Source organism: Pseudophryne corroboree, chromosome 7 (genome assembly GCF_028390025.1).
Source record: "Pseudophryne corroboree isolate aPseCor3 chromosome 7, aPseCor3.hap2, whole genome shotgun sequence".
Lineage (NCBI taxonomy): Eukaryota > Metazoa > Chordata > Amphibia > Anura > Myobatrachidae > Pseudophryne > Pseudophryne corroboree.
The window spans coordinates 255,567,203-255,590,145 of record NC_086450.1 but is presented as its reverse complement, the minus strand read 5'-3'; the positions used below and the strand labels follow the sequence as shown (position 1 = coordinate 255,590,145).

Sequence of the window (22,943 nt, the reverse complement as noted above, 5' to 3'; positions counted from 1 at the left end):
GTCACACGTGAAGTCAGTTCAGACACTGCCAGCCTGAGTCAGGTCATTCCCCTCATCAGGCTTTTGCAGAAGAAGCTGGAGACATTGAAGGAGGAGCTAAAACAGAGCGATTCCGCTAGGCATGTAGGACTTGTGGATGGAGCCCTTAATTCGCTTAACCAGGATTCACGGGTGGTCAATCTGTTGAAATCAGAGCACTACATTTTGGCCACCGTGCTCGATCCTATATTTAAAACCTACGTTGTATCTCTCTTTCCAGCAGACACAAGTCTGCAGGTGTTCAAAGACCTGCTGGTGAGAAAATTGTCAAGTCAAGCGGAACGTGACCCGTCAACAGCTCCTCCTTCACATTCTCCCGCAACTGGGGGTGCGAGGAAAAGGCTAAGAATTCCGAGCCCACCCGCTGGCGGTGATGCAGGGCTGTCTGGAGCGGGTGCTGACATCTGGTCCGGACTGAGGGACCTGCCAGTGATTACTGACATGTCTACTGTCACTGCATATGATTCTCCCACCAATGAAAAAATGGTGGAGGATTATATGAGTGACCGCATCCAAGTAGGCACGTCAGACAGTCCGTACGTATACTGGCAGGAAAAAGAGGCAATTTGGAGGCCCTTGCAGAAACTGGCTTTATTCTACCTAAGTTGCCCTCCCTCCAGTGTGTACTCCGAAAGAGTGTTTAGTGCAGCCGCTCACCTTGTCAGCAATCGGCGTACGAGGTTACTTCCAGAAAATGTGGAGAAGATGATGTTCATTAAAATGAATTATAATCAATTCCTCCGTGGAGACATTCACCAGCAGCAATTGCCTCCAGAAAGTACACGGGGACCTGAGATGGTGGATTCCAGTGGGGACGAATTAATAATCTGTGAGGAGGGGGATGTACACAGTGAAAGGGGTGATGAATCGGACGATGATGAGGTGGACATCTTGCCTCCGTAGAGCCAGTTTGTGCAAGGAGAGATTGATTGCTTCTTTTTTGGTGGGGGCCCAAACCAACCAGTCATTTCAGTCACAGTCGTGTGGCAGACCCTGTCGCTGAAATTATGGGTTCGTTAAAGTGTGCATGTCCTGTTTATACAACATAAGGGTGGGTGGGAGGGCCCAAGGACAATTCCATCTTGCACCTCTTTTTTCTTTCATTCTTCTTTCCATCATGTGCTGTTTGGGGACAATTTTTTTGAAGTGCCATCCTGTCTGACACTGCAGTGCCACTCCTAGATGGGCCAGGTGTTTGTGTCGGCCACTTGTGTCGCTTAGCTTAGTCACACAGTGACCTTGGTGCGCTGCTTTTTTTCTTTGCATCATGTGCTGTTTGGGGACTATTTTTTTTGAAGTGCCATCCTGCCTGACACTGCAGTGCCACTCCTAGATGGGCCAGGTGTTTGTGTCGGCCACTTGGGTCGCTTATCTTAGTCACACAGCTACCTCATTGCGCCTCTTTTTTTCTTTGCATCATGTGCTGTTTGGGGACAATTTTTTTGAAGTGCCATCCTGTCTGACACTGCAGTGCCACTCCTAGATGGGCCTGGTGTTTGTGTCGGCCACTTGGGTCGCTTATCTTAGTCACACAGCTACATCATTGCGCCTCATTTTTTCTTTGCATCATGTGCTGTTTGGGGACAATTTTTTTGAAGTGCCATCCTGTCTGACACTGCAGTGCCACTCCTAGATGGGCCAGGTGTTTGTGTCGGCCACTTGTGTCGCTTAGCTTAGTCACACAGTGACCTTGGTGCGCCTCTTTTTTTCTTTGCATCATGTGCTGTTTGGGGACTATTTTTTTTGAAGTGCCATCCTGCCTGACACTGCAGTGCCACTCCTAGATGGGCCAGGTGTTTGTGTCGGCCACTTGTGTCGCTTAGCTTAGCCATCCAGCGACCTCGGTGCAAATTTTAGGACTAAAAATAATATTGTGAGGTGTGAGGTGTTCAGAATAGTGTTGTATCTCATCTTCCACATCACTGCATATTCTATGTATGCAGAGGAATTGAGAGAACGGCAAACCATTAATCATTGGAGTGGGATGGAAACTAGAGGCATGAAGGAGAGTATTGCAATTTGTGGGTTTTGTATAAAGTGATGTCACCACCATATTATTTCTTAAAGAAACAGTTACATCCAAAAAGTGAATTGATATGTAGGTTGTATATCATAGGTGAATTTAATATTTGGATCACTGTGATTCACCTTATACATAATTTCCACAAATTATTCTTTAGACCCTTTCCATATGACAAATACATTGTCGATAAATCTGGTATAGAAATTTATAAATGTACTGTAATTGGTATTGTCAAAAAATAATATATATATATATATATATATATATATATATATCATTGGAGATCCGCACTCACATCAAAAAATGCATAGACACATATTTTGGGTGCACCCAGTGAAACAGACAAAGTCAGCCACAAATACAAAACGGAGGTTCCACACAAGTGGAAGGGGCACTCACAATTAAATAACACACACAAAAAGTTAAATCGCATAAAATTTTCATAGTTTAATAGTTGGATAATCAGTTGCACCAACTCGCCCTTAATCGACGTTTCGACCCCATAGCTGGGTCTTTTTCAAGATAGGCAGATTCGGTGAGAGTTCAAATAACTTGTACAGATGTACACATGATAACATCGGTAGAGATCTAGAAAAGAGATAGAACATAAGACCACACTTAATGCCTCCCAGGCCCCATTGTTGCGCATTAACACAATACTAAATTACACAAGGCGCACTCACAGTGCACTCATCAGGTATACCTTAAGCCCAGTGGATAAAATAATGCCACAGTGACCACCAGCGTGAATCCAATTAACAAAAAAGAGGCTTACATAGACAAATCACTTTTGGGAGATGTCCAGACAACACCTATCCACTCAGCTGGTGTGCAGCTCAAGTGCCTAAAAAACCAATATGTACAATATATCAAATAAATAAATAGAAGGGCACAGTACTGATTAACTCAAAAGACACACAAAAATACACAAATACGTACTCCAGCAACTATGCCTTCACAGATAAACGCATGTAAATTTCTTATAATGTTGTTCACGTGTTAATCTCCCTATGTCCTGTTTATACAACATAAGGGTGGGTGGGAGGGCCCAAGGACAATTCCATCTTGCACCTCTTTTTTCTTTAATTTTTCTTTCCATCATGTGCTGTTTGGGGACAATTTTTTTGAAGTGCCATCCTGTCTGACACTGCAGTGCCACTCCTAGATGGGCCAGGTGTTTGTGTCGGCCACTTGTGTCGCTTAGCTTAGTCACACAGTGACCTTGGTGCGCCTCTTTTTTTCTTTGCATCATGTGCTGTTTGGGGACTATTTTTTTTGAAGTGCCATCCTGCCTGACACTGCAGTGCCACTCCTAGATGGGCCAGGTGTTTGTGTCGGCCACTTGTGTCGCTTAGCTTAGCCATCCAGCGACCTCGGTGCAAATTTTAGGACTAAAAATAATATTGTGAGGTGTGAGGTGTTCAGAATAGACTGAAAATGAGTGGAAATTATGGTTATTGAGGTTAATAATACTATGGGATCAAAATGACCCCCAAATTCTATGATTGAAGCTGTTTTTTAGGGTTTTTTGAAAAAAACACCCGAATTCAAAACACACCCAAATCCGACAAAAAAATTTCGGTGAGGTTTTGCCAAAACGCGTCCGAACCCAAAACACGGCCGCGGAACCGAACCCAAAACCAAAACACAAAACCCGAAAAATTTCCGGTGCACATCACTACATATTTTATAAGTGTTGTATCTCATCTTCCACATCACTGCATATTCTATGTATGCAGAGGAATTGAGAGAACGGCAAACCATTAATCATTGGAGTGGGATGGAAACTAGAGGCATGAAGGAGAGTATTGCAATTTGTGGGTTTTGTATAAAGTGATGTCACCACCATATTATTTCTTAAAGAAACAGTTACATCCAAAAAGTGAATTGATATGTAGGTTGTATATCATAGGTGAATTTAATATTTGGATCACTGTGATTCACCTTATACATAATTTCCACAAATTATTCTTTAGACCCTTTCCATATGACAAATACATTGTCGATAAATCTGGTATAGAAATGTATAAATGTACTGTAATTGGTATTGTCAAAAATAATATATATATATATATATATTATTTTTTTTATTTTTTTTATTTATTATTATTTTTTTCATTTTGAAACATGAAGGCATTGGCAAATGCCGGTGCCACACAACTGCCCATGGCACAACCGAGAATTTGCAAGAAATACTGGTTATCAAAAAAAAAGTAATTACTACTAAGGATTAAGAACAATAACTATAGGAAAAAGACAGCATAGGACCTTTATATAAAACATAATCCAATAGTAGTGTCTACTGCATTGTTCGTATATAAACTGTTTACATCAGCTGTACATAACCAGCTATTATCAGGTAAAGTACCCAAAGATCTCTATTTAGATACAAAAAGTGTTAGTATCATTTTATTAATTTGCTTGCTCCTGAACCCCAGGCTGCAAGAAGTGATCTAAATACTTCGAGACCTCATAGAACAGTGAATCTCGAGCGGAGACAATTGGTCTTCCAGGCAGGGGATTGACTGTTCTTATGTAGTTTAGGGATGGTATAAAAAAAAAAAAAAAATGTGTTTTGGGAAATTTCTTAAGTAATGATGTGGCCGTATGTTTTGTAATGATGTTATCATTATCTGCTGAGTCTAATAAGTGAGACAACTTATTTTTATACTCATTGCTAGGATCACCCGCTAGCTTAATATACACATTTGTATCACATAATTTACTAAATGCTTCATTTTTGTAATCATCTAAATCTTGCACAACTAAGGCACGCCCCTTGTCTGCTGGGCAATTTATGATATCTGAATACCCAGCTAAATATCTTAAGGCTTCAGATTCCACCTTAGATAAATTATGTTTAGAATGATCACTCTTACCACAAATAGATTTTGCTTTTAAAGATAATACATTAGTGAAATAGTTAATATTGGTGTTATTAGATGGTGGATCAAAAGTGCTTTTAACTCTGATGGGACAAGGATCTAATACTTGGACATTTTCAACCTTATTGCCAAAGTGTTCTTGTGAACGGAATTGCAGTGACAGTCTGTTAATGTCCACCATAGTTATAAAAGCATCATATGTGTTGGTTGGCACGAAGGAAAGTCATTTATTTAATACTGCTAGTTCACACACTGAAAAAGTTCTTGAAGATAAATTATGGATTGTTATTTCCTCTTTGTAGTCGGCTCTCTGGATCCTCTCGCATTGTTTCCCTCTCCTCGTCCTCTTCCTTTTTTTAACCTCAATTGGGCCCTCATACGTACTCCCAAAGGGGGCTGTCCAACACCTACGGCACTGCCACTTTGGTTATCACCATCACTGTTAGACGATACCGCACCACTGGATGCCTCAGTGTCCATAGGGTTACATTTCTGCCTCCTTATATAGTTTTGTCTTTGTGGTCTCTGTGTATTTTTACTGTTATTTACCCATGAATACACACAATTTTCTTCATAGTCCTTAGTAACTTTCTCAGATTTGGCTGTCTTAAACCGGACCAGATCTTGTTTCTATTTATTCATCTGTACAGACAGTTTTGTATTCCAATCACATGTTGTATCCGCTGTCAGGGTAGTCATACATGATCTTTTAAGGTCTGCAATCTTTGTTTTGACCACCTGTAATTCCCTATTGGCCTCTTCTATCACTAATAGGATGAGATCAAAAGATGCTTTATTCAATACCGTAGCCCATTTTCTACAAAATAACGGGCTATAGCGTCCTATAGTTGAGGTATTATGAATGCGGAATCCCCGAGGGATTTTCCACTCTCTGAAGTAGTCAGTAAGGGATACTCCATGTAAAAAGAAGTCTGCCTCTTTCTTTTTGAGTTTAAGTAAACAAAAATAACACTGCTCATTAGTTTGTTCTTGTTCCATTAATGTTAAATGTTCTTTGAATAATACTCTTTCAGCATCCACATCAGATAAGGTCAGTAATTCACCTCTAATCAAAGCAGTATGCTGGAAGCCAGGTGTATCTTCACTGACTGTTTCCATATTGTGCAAAAAAATTGCAAATATTTGTTAAAGTGCTTGTGCTCACCCGCTATCACTGACTTAGTGGTACCTTTTTCAAATGGAGCAGGTGCCTCAAATACTGGAATGGTATTCACCATCCAAATGCAGCATATTCGATTTCCCTGGCACTCCTCGCTTCCCAGTGTCCAAACGACCCGGTGCCCTCCAGATACAATATGCAAAGTCCCACAGTCACATGGTGGCACTCAATGAGTACTAAAAACCAAACGTACTAGTCCATAGTTCTATGTTTCACTTTTATTTATCAAAACCGCCCTCAATGGTACAGAAACATTCCTACCTTAAGTAGTAATCTCAAAATTGCCTTGTTCAGCGTCCATTCATAAGCCACGCCCCGGGGTGTGGCTTATGGATTGACGCTGAACAAGGCAACATGCAGTGGTGAATCCATCTTGTATCTTTGATTTTAAAACAAATGTATCAGCGGTGATTATACCGCCATCTTTGGTGCACTTACATTTTTAGACCTGTGTTTTATGATGTCTCAATAAATTGTCATCTTTTAATGCACTATTGGCGCCCCCCATTATTCTATCTTCTTTAGAGATCTCTCTCTCTCTCTCTCTCTATATATATCCAGCATTTGGTGTCATTGCTTGAGGAAAGGGCGTTCTGCCCTGAAACAGCTGTCGCTTAAAATACACTGCATGTTCTTTGAGTTCATTGCCTCCAGTGCCGTTCTTTTCTGGAATACTGTATGGACACTTTGAATGCAGCACGGAGGCTGGTTGTTACAGTTGATTTTGCGAGTGCCGACTGCTTTGCCTATATATATATATATATATATATATATATATATATAATATAGGAAGGGAACAAGCACCTATGTTGTAGTAATTTCAGAAAGGGGAACTAATTTTTTATCACCCACATAAAACGGCTTAACAGAGAGTAGCTTTTAACCAAAGCACATCAATTTACTGTCTTGATTTCCTCAGGTAGTACTGGAATCTAAACTGCTGAGAAAGTCTGTCCAGGTTAGTGTCTCCCTTGTCTGTTACATACTGTAGCAGAAATGTAGGCCATCAGTTTCACAAGCTGTGCTCTGCAGTGTAATACCCCTTTCGCACCGCAAATATATCCCGGGATATTGCCGAGTTGAGCCAGCTCGACCCAGGTCGAGGTGCAGGCTAAAAGCACCACTTTTGAATATCCCAGGTCGAGTAACCCTGCATTTCAACCTGGTATAAAAGCAGTGTTATACACTGGTTGGACCCGGGTCAATGTGCACTCTAAAGTGTCCAACCTGGGTTATTCAACCCTGCATTCATGTAAAAGTGCTGATTGGCTGTTCTTTGTGTGCCTTGATGATGTCAGCAGCCTGCCCTTGCTACACAGGAAAGAACAGAGAGCATTAAGAATTAGAGCTGTTAATAATTAGGGGTGAGGCAGAGATTGCTAGGCAGCTTACTCCATTCATCCAAACTTATTAAAAGTACAAAGGGGTGTGCCACGCGCATATCTGCCCAAAAAAGGGGGTGTGACCTATATGAAAGGGGTGTTGTCTAGTGACAGGGCTGTGATCGCGGGCCACGCCCCCTTGTACAGTCACTGAGGGGGCATGCCCAGCAATCTCTTAGCTGCTGGCATGCCCCCTCTGTCACCTGTGAATAGATGATGAGCGCATGCGCACAGTGTCTATTCACCGCTGCTCTGCTAAGCAGAGCAGCAGTGACAGGAGCCTCTCAACTGGTTCGCCCCCCCTCCCCTCCCCCAATGCGGGACACTGCGGCCCATGGATGGAACAGCAGGACAGTCCCAAAAAAATGGGACTGTCCTGTGAAAATTAGAACAGTTAAAGATGTAATTGTGTATAAAAACATAGCTCTGTCAGCCATGATTCCTACAATGCTGTGAGCTGTACCCACCCTCTTCTTTTGTCCCCTTCTGACACCTCATCTTTCTGAGCCCAAAAAAAGTAAATTTAAAATGACATACATGGTGTTTTAAATACTGACCCGGGTTGAGTTAAAAGGAGCCAACCCTGCAATATCCCGGGTTGAAAGTGTAGTGTGAAAGGGTCTGACCCGTGTCCGACCCAGGTTCAAAATACGGACGGAACCGGGTTTGCGGTGTGTAAGGGGTATTACAGACAGGCCAACGCTGGCCTGTGTGTTACACTGCACAGCTTGTGAAACTGATGGCCTGGAAAGTGTTTCTGAGTAATACCCCTTTCACACTGCCAATGCCGAATCCCACCCGGGAATAGGAAGCGGGTCCTACCCGGGTGGGATCCGGCATTGGCAGCTGCGGCTGGCTTCCCCGACCCGTCAATAAGCCGGGCGGGTTGCCATAGCAGCGGAGGGAGCCGGATGTGGAGGCGGCGCTGTGAGATGAGATCATCTCCGCACCGCCTCTCCCTATCTAGTAAATGGGTCCTGGGTCGCATCGACCCGGGAGCCCGTTTACGCAGCCACTGACCCGGTATTCAACCCAGGTATTACACGGCTTTATACCCGGGTTGAATTGCTGGGTCAGGTGTTCTGCAATTTCGGCAATTCCCCTTTCACATCGCACGCCAATCCGTATCGACCCGGCAATATGCCGAGTCGAAACCGGGTAATTTGTGCGGTGTGAAAGGGGTATTACAGGTTGAGTCTCCCTTATCCAAAATGCTTGGGACCAGAGGTATTTTGGATATGGGATTTTTCCATATTTTGGAATAATTGCATACCATAATGAGATATCATGGTGAAGGGACCTAAATCTAAGCACAGAATGCATTTATGTTACATATACACCTTATACACACAGCCTGAAGGTAATTTTAGCCAATATTTTTTATAACTTTGTGCATTAAACAAAGTGTGTGTACATTTACACAATTCATTTATGTTTCATATACACCTTATACACACAGCCTGAAGGTCATTTAATACAATATTTTTAATAACTGTGTGTATTAAACAAAGTTTGCGTACATTGAGCCATCAAAAAACAAAGGTTTCACTATCTCACTCTCACTCAAAAATGTCCGTATTTCGGAATATTCCGTATTTCGGAATATTTGGATATGGGATACTCAACCTGTATACAGTAGCTTGTTATTGGGAAGTTTTGTGTTTATGGAACTACAGCACCTGTCCATTTCTGCTACAGTAGCATACCTCTCAACTGTTCCGATTTTCGCTGGACAGTCCGATCGTCCAAACACGGTCCGCAGTGTCCCATGGTGGGGGGAGTTGGGAGGTTCCTGCACTTGCTGCAGAGCAGCGGTGAAGAGACGCTGTGTGCATGCGCACAGTTTCTGTTCGGGGAGACAGGAGGAGAGGGGGCATGCCAGCAGCTCACGGAGCGCTGGGCATGCCCGCTCAGTGATGAAAATGGGGGCACGGCTCGCGATTGTGGGTCCTCCCACGAAGCCATGTCCCCTTTTCATAGGTCACGGCCCCTTTTTCCGCGCGTTTGCCCCTCTCTACTACAGAAGAATGTTGGGAGGTATGTAGTAGGTAACAGACAAGGGAGACACTAACCTGGACAGACGTTCTCAGCAGATTAGATTCCAGTACTAACTGAGGAATACAAGGCAGTAAATTTATGTGCTTTGGTTACAAGCTACTATCTGGTACACAGTTTTACATGGGTGAAATACCTCAGTACCCCTTCCTGAAATAATGAAATGACTATACCATAGGTTCCCTTACTTCTTTTTTCTACAGATTTTCGGGGCATATACCTGATTTCCTCATGTTGAACTGAGCGGCAGCCCAAATAAAATGGAGTGTGTACTGAAACCCAAATAACGAACAGTGGTCTGTGGACCAAATTTTATAAGGATTAGCTACAGAGAAGCACACTGATATAAATGTCTTCTTTCCTCTTACGTACTAGAGGATGCTGGGTTCCACATTAGTGCCATGTGGTATAGATGGGTCCACCAGGAGCCATTGCACTTTAAGAGTTTGAGAGTGTGGGCTGGCTCCTCCCTCTACGCCCCTCCTACCAGACTCAGTTTAGAAAATGTGCCCAGAGGAGGCGGTCACAGCTAGGGGAGCTCTACAGAGCTTATTTAGTAAATTTTTTTTTTTTAGTTTATTATTTTACAGGGAGGCTGCTGGCAACAGCCTCCCTGCTTCGTGGGACTAAGAGGGGGAGTAGTGTCCACCCTGCGGGTTCTGAGCCACTATCTCCGCTGACAGGACACTGAGCTCCTGAGGGTATAGATCGTTCCCCGCCACAGGGGATCGCTCACCCCAGCAGCATGTTGCCACCCCCTTATAGAGCTGAAGGTCAGTGGCGAGCGAGTCACCGACCCCTCTAGCAAGCGGGGGGGGGGGGGGGGGGGGGGGTGAAGATGGCGGCAACAGGGTAGGAGCACAGTACTAATTGTGCTGCGGAGGCTCAGCGGTACTTAGTGCGGCAACGTGAGGGGCGCCCTGAGCCTGCGCCTGAACCCTGCACAGGTCAGCAAGTCTGTCGGGGTCCGTGGATCTCACCCAGCATTTTACCTCAGGCCAGTATAATCCTTGTGAAGAGACTGCACCATTTTGGGGCCGGGGCTTCTCAGAGCGGACCCAGCAGCGTTCAGCGCCATTTTACTGCCTGCACAGCGCTGTCCAGGAAGAGCAAGTCCCTCCACAGCAACTCCAGCTATATCTCATGGTACCAGGAGGTTGTAGAAGTGGGGGCTGCATTAAGACTGTGTAACCTATTAAGGTGCACAGCCAGTGCTAGTATGGGTCTCCCTTTACATTAAAAGTGCTGTGTGTGGGCTGGCTCCATTCTCTGTGTCTCTCTTGCCATTCTTGGGGGTGAAACTCTGTCCTACCCTGTGTGTGTGTGTGTGTGTGTGTGTGTGTGTGTGTGTGTGTGTGTGTGTGTGTGTGTGTGTGTGTGTGTGTGTGTGTGGAGTGTCTGTGGTCTCCATTAAGCAATGTCCAGGGACTCTGCGTCATATGTTGCAGAGGATATGTCCTCTCAGGATGATCCCATTCCATGTAATCAGGATTGCACTGGTTTAGCACAGATAATAGCAGGGGAGCCTGAGTGATTATCCTCTATCAAATCTATGATTTCTAAGATTTCAAATAGGATTGCACAAAATGAATCTGCAACTCAGGCTTCACAGAACTCTATGGCAGTCTGGCCCAGTTCTGGTTCCTGAGGGATCCCCACAGTATATTCATTTAAACGTGCTCTTGCGCAGATAATGCAGGATGATACCGATTCTGATACTGCAGATGGTGACAGGGATGTGTTGCGGGGGGCAGCATTTCTTGCTAAAGTGGTGCAGTTGATGATAGAGGCGGTTAGAGATGTGTTGAATATTGCTGATACAACACCCAAGCAGGTTGAGGAGGCTTACTTCACTGAAAATAAGAAAGAAAACCTCAATAACCTTCCCTGCGTTAAATGCTATTTTTGAAAAGGCTTGGGAAAACCCAGATAAAAAAATCCATATATATAAAAGGGTCCAGGTGGTGTTTCCTTTCCCTGTGGAGGATCGGAAAGAAATGGGAAATCCCTCCCACTGTTGACGTGTCTGTATCCAGACTCTCAAAAAAGGTGGTTTTTACATGTTCCAGGATCTACCGCCTTGAAAGAGCTGGCTGATCGTAAAATTGATAATACACTCAAATCCATGTACATGGATTCTGGGGCAATACTGTGTCCCATTATTGCCAGTGCTTGGGTTGCCAAAGCTATAGTAAAGTGGTCAGGCACCTTACTTTATGATTTGGATACTATGGAGAAATGTGATGTTGAATTGTTTTTACGTAACATTCAGGATTCGGCAGAATTTCTGGTAGATTTCATGAAAGACCTGGGTTCCATAGCTGCGGGGATTTCTTCCATGTCTGTGTCAGCTCGTCGAGGACTGTGGTTGCACCAGTGGTCTGCCGACGCGGAATCCAGGAGAGTTGTGGAGACCCTACCCTACACAGGTCAGGCTCTCTTTGGGGAAGCATTAAATGTGTGGATCTCCACGGCTACGGCTGGTAAGTCACCTTTTCTTCCCTCAGCTACACCTGCTATGAAGAAACCTTTTCTTCAACTACATCACAGCCCTTTCGGCCTGCCAAGCCTCCCAACACCTTCTTTCGGGGAGGTCAGCTCAAGTCCAAGAAACCTGCAGCTGCAGGTTCCCAGGAACAAAAACCTACTTCAGGTACACCAAAGTCCTCCACATGACAGTTGACTGCACGCCCCGGAGGTGAGGCTGGTGGGAGCGAGACTCAGGCATTTCAATCATGCCTGGATGTCATCCGGCCTGGACCCCTGGGTGCAATATATTGTATCCCAGGGGAACAGGCTGGAATTTAAAAATTTCCCTCCGGTTCTTCAAATCAGGCTTGCCAGCTCTTCTTGCAGACAAGACTATCCTGCAAGAAGCTGTCCAGAAGTTGGTGGAGGCACAGGTCATTGTGCCAGTACTACCTCATATGCAAAACAAAGGTTACTATTCGAACCTTTTCATGGTACCGAAACTGGATGGTTCGGTCAGGCCCATTCTGAACTTAAGATCCCTAAACCCCTTTCTGAGGGAGTTCAAGTTCAAAATGGAGTCTCCAACGGCAGTGATAATCAGGTCTGGAGGAGGGGGAATTCCTGGTATCCCTGGATATCAAAGATGTGTACCTCCACATTCAGATTTGGCTGCCACATCAAGCTTATCTTCGATTCTCACTGTTGGACTGTTATTTTAAGTTCCAGGCCATACCATTCGGCCTCTCCATAGCACCGATGGTATTCACCAAGGTGTTGGCGGAAATTATGATTCTCCTCTGCAGACAGGGGGTGGATATAATTCTGTATCTGGATGATCTGTTGATAAATGCATTGTCCAAGGAGAAGTTGTTACGGTCCATAGCTCTCATGACCCAGCTTCTCAGGGAACATGGTTGGATCCTGAATCTTCCAAAATCACATTTGGAACCAACCAGGAAGTTGTCCTTTCTGGGAATGTTCCTCAACACGGAAGTGCAGGGGGTGTTTTTTCCAGAGGAAAAAGCGTTGGCGATTCAAGCGATGGTCCGGGATGTCCTCAAGTCAACCCGGGTGTCGGTTCATCAGTGCATTTACCTTCTGGGAAAGATTGTGGCCTCGTACGAGGCTTTGCAGTATGGGAGGTTTTATGCTCGGTCCTTCCAACTGGATCACCTGGACAAGTGGTCGGGATCCCATCTACACATACACCAGAGAATACGTCTCTCAACACAGGCCACAATTTCATCCTCTGGTGGCTGCAATTACATCACCTTCTGGAGGGCCGCAGGTTCGGGATTCAGGACTGGATCCTTCTAACCATGGATGCAAGTCTCCGGGGCTGGGGCGCAATCACTCAAGGGGAAACCTTCCAAGGAAGTTGGTCAAGTCTGGAAGCCGGCCTGCCGATAAACATTTTGGAACCAAGAGCTGTCTGCAATGATCTTCTCCAAGTGGCCCATCTTCTGCGAAATCGAGCCATTCAAGTGCAGTCGGACAATGTGACAACAGTGGCTTACATAAACCGACAGGGAGGAACGAAGAGCAGAGCTGCAATGTCAGAGGTAACAAGAATCATCCTCTGGGCAGAGAAACGCGTTGGCGCTGACAGCAATCTTTATCCCGGGAGTAGACAACTTGAAAGCGGACTTCCTCAGCAGACAGGGACGGTTTCTCCTCTTCTTACAAGCCGGTGTGGATATGGGCCTGAAGTTGGGATCTGTGAAGGTCCAGATTTCGGCCCTATCCATTTTCTTCCAAAAACAATTGGCTGCCCTCCCTGAAGTTCAGACCTTTTTGAAGGGAGTTCTGCACATCCAACCTCCTTTTGTATCGCCTAGGGCGCCTTGGGACCTTAATGTGGTGTTGCAGTTCCTCCAATCGGACTGGTTCGAGCCTCTACAGGAGGTTGAGGTCACATTTCTTACGTGGAAGGCTGTCACTTTTTTGGCCTTAGCTTCTGCTAGACGTGTGTCGGAGTTGGGTGCTTTGTCTTGTAAGAGCCCCTACTTGATCTTCCATGAAGATAGAGCTGAGCTCCGGATACGTCAGCAGTTCCTTCATTAGATTGTGTCGGCATTTCATATCAACCAACCTATTGTGGTGCCAGTTGCTACTGACTCCTTATTTTCATCAAAGTCCTTGGATGTTGTAAGAGCTCTGAAAATATATGTGAAGAGGACTGCTCATCACTGAATATTGGAATCTTTGTTTGTCCTGTATGATCCCAAGAAACTTGGGTACCCTGCTTCTAAGCAGACGATCTGTCGTTGGATCAGGTTCACTATCCAGCATGTGTATTCTACGGCAGAATTGCCGTGTCCAAGATCTGTTAAGGCCCACTCTACTCGTAAGGTGGGTTCTCCTGGGCGACTACCCGGGGTGTCTTGGCTTTACAGCTTTACCGAGTGGCTACTTGGTCTGGGTCAAACACGTTTGCAAAGTTCTACAAGTTCGATACTTTGGCCTCTGAGGACCTGAAGTTTGGTCAATCATTTCTGCAGGAGCCTCCGCGCTCTCCCTCCCATTCTGGGAGCTTTTGTACATCCCCATGGTACTAATGTGGTGGACCCCAGCATCCTCTAGGACGTTAAAGGAAATAAGATTTTAATTACCTACCAGTAAATATTTTTTTCTCGTAGTCCGTAGAGTCTGGTGGGAGGGGCATAGATGGAGGAGCCAGCCCACACTCTCAAACTCTTAAAGTGACAGTGGCTCCTATTTGACCCACCTATACCCCATGGTACTAATGTGGACCCCAACATCCTCTATGGACTACGAGAAATGGATTTACTGGTAGGTAATTAAAATCCTATTTTTTCCGCACCATCCCCTCGTTGACCGGTAATGCTCGTTGTTGTTGCCTGACGCGTGTGCGCTTTGTAGTGCATGTGCAGTTAGGACCTGATCGCTCGCTGTGTGAAAACGCACAGCAGCAATCAGATCTGAATTACCCATAAAGTCTGATGTTCACAATTCATGTATGTGGAAGTGTATCATACCACAAACAAAGGAGATTTCTGAGGACCACAGAAGAGTACTTGATCCTCATTAGGCTGGAAAAGGTTTGCACTTTACCAGTTAACAGACAGATTGTGTACAAATGGAGGAAATTTCAGACCATTAATACACTCCCCAGGAGCAACCTCCCTGCTGAGTTCCTTCAAAAACTGTGTACAAGTGTATCTACTGTAGAAGAATTGATGCTACAAGTGTACCTACTGTAGAAGAATGGGGAGGCATTTGATATGGCGGCTGTCGGGATCCCAGCGCTCACCATACCGACGCCGGAATCCCGACAGCCGCCATACCAACAATTATTATTCCTCTTGGGGGGGCATAGCGCGCCAACGTGTCTGCAGCGTGGTGAATGCAGCAAGCCCGCAAGGGGCTCTTTTGTGCTCACCCTGCTGCCTGTATGCCGGCGGTTGGGATCCTAAGCTCCGGCATAACATACTACACCCCAAGTATGGATGCTGTTTAGAAAGCAAAGGGTGATCACACCAAATATTGATTTGATATTCATCACATCAAATATTAATTTGAATATGCATTCTATTTGCATTTTGTAATTGATCAAAAATAAACTAATTAACACTTCTATTTTTCTCTTACGTCCTAGAGGATGCTGGAGACTCCAAAAAGCCCATGGGGTTTAGACGGGATCCGCAGGAGCTTGGGCACACTAAAAAGACTTTGACTGGGTGTGAACTGGCTCCTTCCTCTATGCCTCTCCTCCAGACTTTGTGCCCAGGAGTGACTGGACACACACTAGGGGAGCTTTACAGAGTTTCTCTAGAAGGACTTTTGTTAGGTTTTTCATTTTCAGGGAGACCTGCTGGCTACAGGCTCCCTGCATCGTGGAACTGAGGGGAGAGAAGTCAGACCTACTTCTTCTTAGTTAAGGGCTCTGCTTCTTTGGCTACTGGACACCATTAGCTCCAGAGGGTTCGATCACTTGGTTCGCCTAGCTGCTTGTTCCCGGAGCCGCGCCGTCACCCCCTCACAGAAGCCAGAAGAAAGAAGCCGGGTGAGTATTAGAAGAACCGAAGACTTCAGTGACGGCTGAAGACTTCAGTAACGGAGGTATAGCGCAGCAGTAGCGCTGCGCTTCATGCTCCCACACACTTCACCAACGGCACGTGCAGGGCGCTGGGGGGGAGGCGCCCTGGGCAGCAGTTACTGAGGTTTTTGGCTGGCAAAAAAGGGCTATACGGTGTCCAATCACGGTATAGGGTACCCCCGCCAGTTTGCATATTAAAATTTTAGCAGGCTACAGCGCGCCGTGAAGGGGGCGGGGCTTAGCCGCACATTGCTCACCAGCTACATTTTCTAGTATCTCTTCAGTGCTGCAGAGACGCTGGCCCGGACCTCCACGCTCCCGCAAGTACAGGGAGGAAAAATGGGGGGAGGGGGGGGCACATAAATGTGGTGCTTTTTCATTTTATGTTAACAGCGCTGATCATATTACAGGTTTGTGTTAGTGTATGGGCGCTGAGATGTGAGCTGGCTTACTCTCTCTGTGTTTCTCCCTAAGGGCTTCTCTGTGGGTTTGTCCCCGGGTTTGTGGACTGTGTGAGTGTGGGTGTGTCGGCACGAGGTGTCAACATGTCTGAGCCTGGGTGTTCCTCCCCGGAGGAAGTTGTGGGGGCTGCAGAATCTGGGGGTCCAACTGTAGATTACTACTTCAGCTATTAGTGTTTTATGAGCCCTCCGTACAACCGGAAATGACGTCTTTTGTGCAGCTCTATAAAATGATCCACCCAGACATAATGATACTACAAATACTGTCACAATAAAGAATAAAAATAAGAAATAAAAAATAAGGATTGCGATTAACTAAGGTAAAACAATATTTAGATAAGTTATACATTATAAAGCTCAAGATCGCTAACGATGATAACATGTTTAATACAGTTGCTAGGCAACACTGTGATTTGACCCGGAATTGAATTACTGTTATAATAACCTGGATGTGATATATATATGCAAAAAATCATATAAATCTTGTCATATAGATATAAAAATATGTAACTAATTATGTATAACGAAGGTGTTCCGATTTTAATACATCATGAATTTAAAATGCTCATGTTTTGTGAATTGGAACAACTAATTGGGGATGAGTGGACTGAACAGGTTTGGACCAATTAGCAGCCATTTTAGGGTATAAATATGGTAACCTTCAGACTGAATAGATCACCTCTGAAAAAGCTGCAGGTCCTGCAGCGAAACGCGTCAGTATTTCAGATCACCCTGCTATTGGGAAGCTGTATGAGCTACACCCGGACCTTTAGTGGACTACTACTACCAGATGATAAGATGATCCATTCCAACACATTGGTGACACCGCAATTACCAACTCAGCAGTGAGGATTCCGCAATCTGGTGAGGACTAAGGACCCCAAAGATCCCATCCATTCAAAGGGACGCCACTTAGAGGATTCCTTTCCTCCAGCGGTAATTATTGTGGTAACTATCACCAACAGGACTGTGCCACCAGTTCTAATGTTTATTCTGATCCAATCATCTGACGTCCACATCAATTAAGGAACGGACATACATCCAATAGCCCCCTGGTGATCTGTATGTTGATTTTATTATCAATTTTATTATTGCTTCGGCAAAGTTGTGCACTTTTAACCATTCATGCTATTAAATAATTTGGTACCTTTCCTTTTCAGTCCATTCATCTCCATTTGTTCCAAGTGATGTATATCGTTGTGTTGATTTCACATATAATTTTTTTGAATTTAGCGCTGCTACTTTGTTTGCTATTTGTTGTTTCTATATTTGCAGGATTGACTAGTCCTGCTTGTGTGGCAGCTGCTCAAAATTAGCACAACAGCCATCTTTGCGCCTGATTTAACCTTGGTTAAACCCCCCTTTTTGCTGCCGGCACAGCCGACTGCTGATTGGATGACTTTGCTGAGTACACTGAATGCGAATGTGGCTTTATTGTCAAAGAGACTGGATAAATCTGATTCTCAGACACAAACATGGAGACAGTCGGTGGAGGACGCCTTGTCTCAGGTACAAACAGTCTCAGGGTCACAGAAGCGTGCTTTTAACCAGATGGCAGATACAGGTACCGGCACAGACTCTGACTCCGATGTCGATTTGAATGAGGCTTCTTTGCATCCACGGATTGTCAAGAGTATTCAGTACATGATTATAGCCATTAAAGATGTTTTACATATATCTGAGGAACCTGCCGTTCTTGACACAAGAGTTTGTTTATTTAAGGGGAAAAGACCTGAGGTAAAGTTTCCTCCCTCCTCTCATGAAATGAATGCACTTTGTGAAAAGGCTTGGGAGACACCTGAAAAAAGGTGGCAGATTCCCAAGCGAATTTTGATGGCATATCCTTTTCCCTCTGACGACAGGGAAACATGGGAGTCGTCTCCAAATGTGGACAAGGCTCTATCCCGATTGTCCAAAAAGGTAGCACTTCCGTCTCCTGACACGGCTGCCCTCAAGGATCCGGCGGATCGCAAGCTGGAGACGACTTTGAAGTCCATTTTCGTCAATACTGGTGCATTGCTCAGACCTGGGGGAGTCCCTACCGGTGGGGGGCCGTCTCCAATTCTTCAGTCAGGTCTGGGTTTGTTCGGCTCTGGATCCTTAGACATAGTGTCCCAAGGGTACAGACTGGAGTTTCAGGAGATGCCCCCCAACCGGTTTTTCGTGTCAGCCTTGCCAACTTCTCTTCCCGAAAGAGAGGTGGTAAGGGATGCGATACAAAAGTTGTGTCAACAGAGGGTCGTGGTGCCGGTTTCCCTGTCAGATCAGGGGAAAGGGTTCTATTCGAGCCTCTTTGTGGTGCCGAAGCCAGACGGTTCGGTCAGACCGATTCTGAACCTAAAATCCCTCAATCCATACTGGAAGACTTTCAAGTTCAAGATGGAGTCTCTTCGAGCGGTGATCTCCAGCCTCGAAGGGGAAGGGATTTTATGGCATCAGTCAACATAAAGGATGCCTACTTACACACCCCAATATTCCCTACTCATCAAGCCTTCCTGAGGTTTGCAGTGCAGGATTGTCATTAACAATTTCAGGCGTTGCCGTTGGGGCTTTCCACGGCCCCGAGGGTTTTCACCAAGGTAATGGCAGAGATGATGGTCCTCCTGCGCAAGCAATGGGTCACAATGATCCCGTACTTGGACGATCTCCTGATAAAGGTGAGGTCCAAGGAGCAGTTGTTAAGGAATGTGGATCTCTCCCTGTCGGTTCTGCGACATCACGGTTGGATACTAAATTTGCCAAAGTCTCAGTTGATCCCGACCACTCGGTTGCCCTTCCTGGGCATGGTCCTGGACACGGAGATACAGAGAGTGTTTCTTCCGGAGGTCAAAGCTCTGGAAATCCAGACCATGGTCAGGGAGCTCCTGAGACCGACATATGTGTCGATTCATCAATGCACTCGGGTACTAGGGAAGATGGTTGCGGCTTACGAAGCTATTCCGTTTGGCAGGTTTCATGCCCGGGTGTTTCAGTGGGATCTGCTGAAAAAATGGCCCGGGTCTCACCTGCACATGCACCGGAAAATAACTATCTTCCAGAGCCAGGATTTCTCTCCTGTGGTGGCTGCAAGGCTCTCACCTTCTAGAGGGACGCCGATTCGGAATCCAGGACTGGGTCCTGCTGACAACAGATGCAAGTCTCCGAGGCTGGGTCGCAGTCAGGCAAGGAAGAAATTTTCAGGGAAAGTGGTCAAGCCAGGAATCTTTTCTCCACATAAATGTTCTCGAGTTGAGAGCCATTTACAATGGCCTACTGCAAACAAAGAACTTTCTTCAGGGTCTCCCTGTCCTAATCCAGTCGGACAACATAACAGCAGTGGCGTACGTAAACCGCCAAAGCGGAACAAGGAGCAGCGTGGCTATGGAGGAGGCCACAAGAATCCTACGCTGGGCGGAACAGCACGTGAGCGCTCTGTCAGCAGTCTTCCTCCCGGGAGTAGACAACTGGGAAGCAGACTTCCTCAGCAGACACGATCTTCATCCGGGAGAGTGGGCTCTTCATCAAGAGGTATTTGCAGAAGTGACAAAGCATTGGGGAATTCCTCTGATAGACATGATGGCGTCTCGCCTCAACAAGAAGCTTCCGAGGTATTGTTCCAGGTCAAGGGACCCCCAGGCCAGTGCAGTGGACGCCCTGGTGACTCCATGGTTGTTTCAGTTGGTGTATGTGTTCCCTCCGCTACCTCTCATTCCGAAGGTGCTGAGGATCGTTCGACGAACAGGTGTTCAGGCGATACTCGACGTTCCAGATTGGCCACAGAGGGCCTGGTATCCGGATCTTCAAGACGTACTAGTGGAAGATCCCTGGCCGCTTCCTCTACAAGAGGACCTGTTGTTGCAGGGGCCCTGCGTGTTTCCGGACTTATCGCGGCTGCGTTTGACGGCGTGGAAGTTGAGCGCCAAATCTTAGCTCGGAAGGGCATTCCCGGGGAGGTCGTCCCCACTCTCCTTCAAGCTAGGAAGGAGGTTATGGCAAAACATTATCACCGTATTTTGAGGAAATATGTTTCATGGTGTGAGACCAAAGCAGCTCCTGCAGAGGAGTTTCACTTGGGTCGTTTCCTCCATTATTTGCAGGCAGGCGTAGATGCAGGCCTGAAATTAGGTTCCATAAAATTGCAGATTTCGGCTTTATCTATTTTCTTTCAGAAAGAATTGGCCGTCCTTCCCGAGGTTCAGACTTTTGTAAAGGGAGTGTTGCATATCCACCCTCCATTTGTGCCGCCGGTGGCGCCGTGGGATCTTGAAGTGGTCTTGCAGTTCCTTATGTCTCACTGGTTTGAACCTTTGCGTAAGGTTGAGTTAAAGTTTCTCACTTGGAAAGTGGTCAAGCTTTTGGCTCTGGCGTCGGCCAGGCGAGTGTCAGAGTTGGCGGCCTTGTCTCACAAGAGCCCTTATTTGATTTTCCATTCGGATAGAGCGGAATTGAGGACTCGTCAACAATTTCTGCCGAAGGTGGTTTCTTCGTTTCACATTAACCAACCTATTGTGGTGCCTGTGGCTACGGATGCTGTGGCGGTTCCAAAGTCTCTTGATGTTGTAAGAGTTTTGAAAATTTATGTCGCCAGAACGGCTCTTACCAGGAAAACAGAAGCTTTGTTTGTCCTGTATGCTTCCAACAAGATTGGAAATCCTGCTTCTAAACAAACTATTGCTCGCTGGATTTGTAATACGATTCAGCAGGCTCATTCTTCGGCTGGGCTACCATTGCCGAAGTCGGTAAAGGCCCATTCTACTAGGAAGGTGGGCTCTTCTTGGCCGGCTGCCCGAGGGGTCTCGGCACTTCAGCTTTGCCGAGCTGCTACGTGGTCGGGTTCAAACACATTTGCTATGTTTTACAAGTTTGATACCCTGGCTGATGAGGACCTCATGTTTGCTCAATCGGTGCTGCAGAGTCGTCCGCACTGCCCCGCCCGGTCTGGAGCTTTGGTATAGACCCCATGGTCCTTTTGGAGTCCCCAGCATCCTCTAGGACGTAAGAGAAAATAGGATTTTAATACCTACCGGTAAATTATTTTCCCAGTGCAGACTGTTACTTGCAGTTGTATTATTACTGGTTGTATTTGTTTACACATGGGTTGTGTATTAGTTTATTCAGCTTGTTGCTGTTGTTAATTCATACGGTTATCTGGTTTCATACTACTCCATTTGTACGGTATGTTTGTGGTGTGGGCTGGTATGTTTCTCGCCCTTTGTTTAAACAAAAATAATTTCCTCTAAATGTCCGTCTCTCCTGGGCACAGTTCCTATAACTGAGGTCTGGAGGAGGGGCATAGAGGGAGGAGCCAGTTCACACCCAGTCAAAATCTTTTTATTGTGCCCAAGCTCCGGCTTATCCCGTCTATACCCCATGGTCCTTTTGGAGTCCCCAGCATCCTCTACAGACTAGGAAAAAAGGATTTACCGGTAGGTATTAAAATCCTATTTTTTTTAAAGCATTCTTACATACTTTGCATCATTTTTCCACACTTGCCTAAAACTTTTGCACTGTACTGTTTAGGTAGATACAGTAGATCGATAGAGATATATTGAATTAGAGCTAGATAGATATATATGTAGATATAATATTATTATTATTATTATTATTATATGTTATTATTTTATTTTTTTAGATTGTCACCTTAAATATGGAAGAATTCTCAAATTTTTCACATTTTGTGCTCTATCTGCCTACAACCAATAACAGTAAGGTAAGTGATATTCAATAGTGTGGCTTTAAGATGCTTGATGTGTTTCTTAGTTCACTTTAGCATGCACTGAAGATCTACTTTCTATTACTCAAAAGATAAATATTGTGTATGGTGTCAGGCTGGAATAATATGGATAATTGTATTGTATGGGAGGTATTATTACACGGCAGAATATGTACACTCAGCATCCACTCTATTAGTTATACCCTTTGTCACCAAAAGAGACATCATTCTTCATTGCAATCCATCTGGAAGCATACTGAAAGCATTACATAAAAATGTGTTTCCTCTTTAACATGAAAGCATCACACCGTTGCTGCAGATTTATTGAGACACATTCAAAATGCCAATGTCTTCATCAGGGTTCATAGTGATCCACAGTTCTCACATTGGGGTGTAGGTGGCAGGAGTTTACTGGGTACCACACACACACAAAAAATCCTCATGTCGACCTTTAGACCTGTCGACCTAGAAACCCTATCAACCTTCCATCCATGTCGACCTAGTGACTGTCGACCTATAGTGGTCGACCTAAACATTGTCAACCTAGATACTGTCGATCTTCAGACCGGATCCCGGGCAGAGGTGGGAGTTGACGGTGGCAAAGACATGCTGGGGGCTGATGACTGGGAGGAGATGAGGTTCTTGAAGTTTGACTGTTTAGAAATATCAAGGGGCAGCACTATAGGAGGAGAAC

The 22,943-nt window shown here is 45.3% G+C and overlaps 1 protein-coding gene across 3 annotated transcripts in view; it reads left to right on the top strand.

Moving 5' to 3' along the window:
- PGAP1 (post-GPI attachment to proteins inositol deacylase 1) overlaps window positions 1-22,943 on the top strand; it is a 1,346,394-nt gene that overhangs the window by 855,888 nt on the left and 467,563 nt on the right. For all 3 annotated transcript variants that reach the window (XM_063934105.1, XM_063934104.1, XM_063934106.1), the window contains one exon: window positions 22,169-22,246. In XM_063934105.1, the coding sequence (XP_063790175.1) occupies window positions 22,169-22,246 (78 nt within the window). The remainder of the gene's footprint in view (window positions 1-22,168; window positions 22,247-22,943) is intronic.